At 50.1% G+C, this 6,000-nt stretch overlaps 1 protein-coding gene across 1 annotated transcript; it reads right to left on the bottom strand.

Moving 5' to 3' along the window:
• Positions 1 to 1,533: 1,533 nt before the first annotated feature.
• Positions 1,534 to 2,408, bottom strand: LOC135305809 (olfactory receptor 14J1-like). Its single transcript, XM_064429461.1, has one exon. It carries the CDS (start codon positions 2,404 to 2,406, stop codon positions 1,636 to 1,638), a length of 771 nt encoding a protein of 256 aa, XP_064285531.1. The 5' UTR covers positions 2,407 to 2,408; the 3' UTR covers positions 1,534 to 1,635.
• Positions 2,409 to 6,000: the final 3,592 nt, after the last annotated feature.

Raw genomic sequence — 6,000 nt, 5'->3', positions numbered from 1 at the left:
GAAGAATAATGGAAACCTTACAAATACTGATCGTCCTGAATCAGAATGAGGAGAGAGAGAGAGAGATGAAGCATGATGAAATGGGCAAGTGCAAGGAAAGTTGGAAGAGGTGAGAAGAGTCCTGGGTGGGAAGAGATGATGGAGTGGCCTTGAGCTGGACTCTTTCTTGTATGGCCATGGATGGACCCATGTTTTTCCTGTGACCCGGAGACTGTATTTAGGGAGAGGCAGCACCTTGGAGTCAAGAGTGAAGCAGTGGCGAGAACAGAGATGGATGAGGAGGGTGTGAGATGCCCTCTGTCCTCAGAGAGGGTTTGAGATCTCTGTTCACGAGGCCCCTCAGCCCCAGGGGGTGAAATCTGGGGGGACTGATGTCCCAAAGTTGAGAGACTGCTGCTTTTGGAACTGAGTGGAGCATCCTTAAACAGGGAACCCTAAAAGCAGTCCTGGCCCGTGTCCAGTGGTGAGAGCACTGGACATGAGGGGAGAAGTCGCGAGGGCCGATGTTCTCTGGGTGGTGCCACAAGTGACACCGAAGCACAAGAGGTTTCAATTGTGTTTCCGGGGGAAGCCTGTGGTGCAAGGGGGGACTCCTCTCTTCCTGATGGATTTGAGGGTTGATTATTTGAGGGGTGATGATGGACTGAAAGTTGATTATGTGAGAGATTGGTGACAGGGTGAAAATCTATGATGTTATTTCATTCTGTGGAGAAAATGGAGGGGAGGAGGAGGAATGTATTTGGAAGGATTTCATTCTTAGCTTTGTGTGTGTGTTCCTTTTTAGATATTGTAATTAATAAAGTGTTGTGTTTTTCCCTCCATCCCCAAGTAAGAGCCTGCTCTGTCCTGTTTCCGGGTCACATCTCCCAGTAACCATTTTAGAAATACACCTTTCGTAGAGGCCCTGGCCCTGTGCCAGAGTCAAACCATAACAGCCACTAAGAGCACTGACCCTCATTGACACAGTGTGTGGCCACAGGGAAGGTGGAGAGAAACAAAATGGAAAATGACACATACAATAGGTTTACATTGTGGACAATATTAAAAACCTAAAATGGAGGGGGAAAAAAGAACAAATGCATAACCAAACACAAAAGAATTATCAAAGATTATTTATATTACAAATTATTTATATTATACAGCTCGTCTCTGCTGCAGCCCCGGCACTGCCACCCCCAGGACTGTGCCCGGCCCCGAGAGCACTCAGGCCCTGCAGCAACACCAGGGCCACCAGGGCAGCGGGGCAGGGCCACGGCAGCAGCACTGGCAACACCAAGTGCTGCTGCTGCTGCTGGGCACAGCTGCTGTGCCAGCACTGATCTGCCCCCAGCTCTGCACACAGACATTGCTGCTGCAGCTCCAGAGGAAGCAACACAATGACATCTCTGCAGAAAACTCTGTCAGGAGATCCTTTAGTTCCGTTAAAGCCACTGAGACTGCAGCCCCTCATTGATACAGTGTGTGGCCACAGGGAAGGTGGAGAAAAAGAAAATGAGAGATGGCACAAATAATGACATTACTTTGTGGGCAATATTAAAAAAGTAAAACAAAGTAAAATAATGTCTAAAATAAAACCAAAAAGAAGTATTAAAAATTACTTTTATTACAATTGATTTGATGAAATTGGCCAGCAGTTTAATGTCCCTGAAAGCATCCAGTCGTCAGTCTCCACACTGCAGCCTTGAGCTCCTGGTTCCTCAGGCTGTAGATGAGGGGGTTCAGAGCTGGAGGCACCACTGAGTATAGAACTGACAGGGACAGATCCAGGGATGGGGAGGAGATCGAGGGGGGCTTCAGGTCAGAAAATAGAGCAGTGCTGATAAACAGAGAGACCACGGCCAGGTGAGGGAGGCAGGTGGAAAAGGCTTTGTGCTGTCCCTGCTCAGAGGGGATCCTCAGCACGGCTCTGAAGATCTGCACATAAGAGAAAACAATGAACACAAAACAACCAAGTGCTAAACATATGGAAAACACAAGAAGTCCAAGTTTCCTGAGGTAAGAATTGAAGCAGGAGAGCTTGAGGATCTGTGGGATTTCACAGAAGAACTGGCCCAGGACATTGCCATGGCACAGGGGTAGGGAAAATGTATTGGCTGTGTGCATGAGAGCATTGAGAAAGGCACTGGCCCAGGCAGCTGCTGCCATGTGGGCACAAGCTCTGCTGCCCAGGAGGGTCCCGTAGTGCAGGGGTTTGCAGATGGACACGTAGCGGTTGTAGCACATGATGGTCAGAAGGGAAAACTCTGCTGAAATGAAAAAGACAAAAAAAAATAGTTCGACTGCACATCCTGTGTAGGAGATGTTCCTGGTGTCGCAGAGGGAATTGTGCATGGCTTTGGGGACAGTGGTGCAGATGGAGCCCAGGTCACTGAGGGCCAGGTGGAGCAGGAAGAAGAACATGGGCATGTGCAGGTGGTGGCCGCAGGCTACGGAGCTGATGATGAGGCCGTTGCCCAGGAGGGCAGCCAGGGAGATGCCCAGCAAGAGGCAGAAGTGCAGGAGCTGCAGCTGCCTCGTGTCTGCCAATGCCAGCAGGAGGAAGTGGCTGATGGAGCTGCTGTTGGACATTTGTACTCTCTTGGCATGGGGATCTGTAAAAAAAAGTAATAATGGAATAGCTGAATTTAGAGAGGACTTCAAATATCCCAGCCCAGCCTGGGGACACTTTCCCCCCACTGCTTGCCCAGGGCTCTGCTGCCTGGATCTGTCTCTGCCAGCAGCTGCTTCCCTGTGCCCAGGGCTGAGCCCTGCCAGTGCTGCCAGAGCCCAGCCCAGCCCTGGGGGCTCAGCTCTGCCCTGCAGACCCCTCCCAGCTCTGGCGCTGCCCAGGGGCAGCTCTGGCTCTGCAGGCTCTGATGGCAACATCAGAGCAACCCTGAGGAGGCTGGAAACGCAGCACTGATATTGCCTCTAAGGGGCCCTGTGCTGATTTTTTTCTCTGCCTGGTTAATTACCATGTGAGCAAAAATGTTTTTATTTTTCTCACTTGAACTGAGATATTAATATCTATGTGCAATTTCCCATCCAGGCAACCCAGAGCAGTAGATTAAAAAAGAAGTGTTTTCACTTTTATGCAGCCCCTCCCTTGCTCTGCTTCCTATATAACCTCATTTCAAATGTTCTGGAGTTAAATGCCATGCTGAGAACAATCCTAAACAATGCAGCATACTCACCACACAAGGAAAACACTTCCAAGCCTTACCACCTGTCTCCTTCCCCCCACATCTTGTCCCCCAGTGCTGGCAGCAGCTCCCCGGGCTGGCTGAGAGCTGTCCCTGGCAGGCAGCAGAGTCCCTGCCCCAGCACAGCACCCTGGGCTGCAGGAGCCTGCTCTGCAGGACAGCCCTGGGCACCCCTGGCTGCTCTGCACAAGAGACAATCAGAGAATGTACTCACAGGGTCTGCAGGCACTGGGATGTTCCAGCTTTAGGAGATCACTCCAGGAGCTGCAGCTGCATTGTCCTGCAGCCAGAGGTTCCTGTGCCAAGGGCTGGCAGGGATTCTTCCCCAGGCACTTCCCAGCACCTTCCCAGCCCTGACTGATTGAAGCTCTCTGTGCCTCTGGGCTGTGCCCGGGCTGGCTGCAGGCAGTGCCCCAGCCCTGCTGCGCTGGCAGAAGAGCTGCTCAGCAAGAGAAATGTGCTTTTGAAGCTCTTCTTGCTTCCCAGGAGCTGCCTCTGTGCCAGGAGCCCAGCCCAGCTCAGCAGCACAGACACAGCAGCAGGACTCTAATCACCCTCTGGGGCTTTGTGCTCAGGCCCTGAACATCAGTCCCTGAGAGACAGCTGAAGAAACCTCTCCAGAACTCCAAGTCAGAATCCAACTCCAAAGTTTCTTGGACTTTTAATGGGTCCCACTGAGGGACACGACTGAGAAAGTGTCCCCAGGCCCCAGGCAGAGCAGAGAACTGGAGGCAGTGATGACAGGTGAGGACAAAGAGAAGCCAAGTCTTGGTGGCCTGGGGCACAGCAGCAGGGTCTGTGCCAGCAAGGGCTGGGAGGAGACACCTTGTCCTGAGGCCCTGGGGCCTCCTGGCACAGCCCCAGCCAGGCTGGGCACTGTCAGCCCCTTGTCCTGCCCTCAGCATCCCCCCCTAGCCCACATCCCAGTGGCCTCAAGGATCTGCTGGAAGGAGTCCCTGGGGAGCCTTGCTCAGCAATGCCCTGGGGGCTCCTGAATGCTCCCAGGGACTGCAGGTTTTTCAAAGGACTTTGGGTTTGGCTTTTGCCTTGGAGTCTCTGAGAGGTTTGTGCAATCATAGACTCCAATTATCTGCTTTAATTAATCCCTGTAGGGGCTTTGTCAGTAACAACACTCAGTGGGGCTCATTAATGCTTCAAGGTACTTCAGTTATTTTAAGGTACTTGGTGTTTTCCTTTTGATACAGACTCTGTCTGAGGTTTGTGCAATCATGTCCCCAATTATCTGCTTTAATGCGTCCCCTGAGGGCTTTGCAGTGACACTCAATGGGGTCATTGTTGCTTTGAGATACTCAAGGTTTGTTAAGGTACTTTGGATTTTCCTTTCTACACTGAGTCTCTGAGAGGTTTTTTGTGCCATACTGGCTTCCATTCCCTTCTCCAAGGAGTCCATGAGGAGCCTGTGTTGGGGATGGACTTCAGTGGGACCCATTCATGCTTTGAGACCCTTTGCGTTTTTCTTCTGACTTTGACTTATGGAAAGGTTTGTGCAGTCTACTCTCAGGCCCTGAGGTTCCTGGGCTCAGCTCCAAATGCACCACAGGGCTCTTTAGGATCAAGCAAGTACTGACAGACCATGGCTCTGTCTTGATTTCCCTCTGCTCTGGGCAGTTCATCAGGAAGATTTCTGTAGTGTTTTTGGTTTGCCATTTTGAGATTTCTTGTAGAATGGATTAATTAGTGTGTTGAGTTCAGTGTTGTGCAATTTCCAGTGAACTCACTAGAATAGTCTTACTCATTTACTGCTGTGAGATAGTATTAGGAGAAATGCACAGCAGGCTCAAAGCTTCAAAGGGGTGCAAAGAAAAGATTATTAACAGTTAATACAAGAAAGAGTAATAAGAATCAGAACAAAACTTTCAGAACAATTACCCTCCCTACAAACTTTTCTTTCCCACTGACAATGTAAGGAGACAAAACATAATATTTCCAGTCAGTTTACCACCTCTAGAATAGTTTTTCTTCAGTTCACTTAGGGAGAGGAGTCTATCTTTCATACCATGGAGACTTATACTTAAGAAAACAGTTCTACAGTTCTCTCACAGCTCTCAACTCCCACCAATAGCAGCTGCCCAGAAAGTCTGCAATTTTGAAGTCCCTGCCATTTTTTACAGCTTTGCCCACAGCTCTGTTTATGGGCCATGTTAATTTATCGGGTATTAGTTTAAACATGAGCGGTTTAAGAGCAAAGTTTCTCTTCATCTATTTCTGAAATCATCTTCGTCTCTGGGAACAGAGATCTTCTTCTCTCCCTGAGGGCACAGGGTCTCATCACTCTTCTCTCTTTCTCCATTTAAACTTCTCTTGGAATCACAAGTACTTCAACATTTGCTTCCTTTAGCATGGAGGCCTTTGCTGAACAAGTCATCTCCCCATTCTTTTCAATGCATTATGGGGGAAAAGAAAGTTTGATGTATCAATTACATCCATCTCTATACATTTACAAGACGATCTGAGCCCCAAGATCAAAGTATCTCCTAATTCCTCCCATCTGGGACTGTACTCTTCCTTCACTGACCTCGGTGTCTTCATGTTGCTCCTCTGTATGCCTGCACTTTGTCCTTTTCTCTCCCTCGAGGGAGGATGGAAGCACTGAAAGAGTTAATATCTCTCCCGGGGCCTGCAGATGGTTCCGTGACCCCAGCCGGGCTGGGTCCTTGCGGCCGGAGCTGTTTTACGATGGAGGTTTCTGCAGCGGCTGCGCTGGGGCTGTGTCAGGATGGGCTGCGCTGGGGAAGGGCCAGGATCTCAGCAGCCAGGCCAGAACACAGCAGCAGCACAGCCGGGCCCATGGCTTCTC

This window comes from Passer domesticus, chromosome 8, assembly GCF_036417665.1.
Source record: "Passer domesticus isolate bPasDom1 chromosome 8, bPasDom1.hap1, whole genome shotgun sequence".
Lineage (NCBI taxonomy): Eukaryota > Metazoa > Chordata > Aves > Passeriformes > Passeridae > Passer > Passer domesticus.
Note: the sequence above shows the minus strand (reverse complement) of the source record. Positions and strands in the feature narration are given on the sequence as shown.

Bases quoted from the DNA above. Each gene is read 5' to 3' on its own strand.
- LOC135305809 (XM_064429461.1), bottom strand. From the start codon at position 2,406: ATGCCCATGTTCTTCTTCCTGCTCCACCTGGCCCTCAGTGACCTGGGC.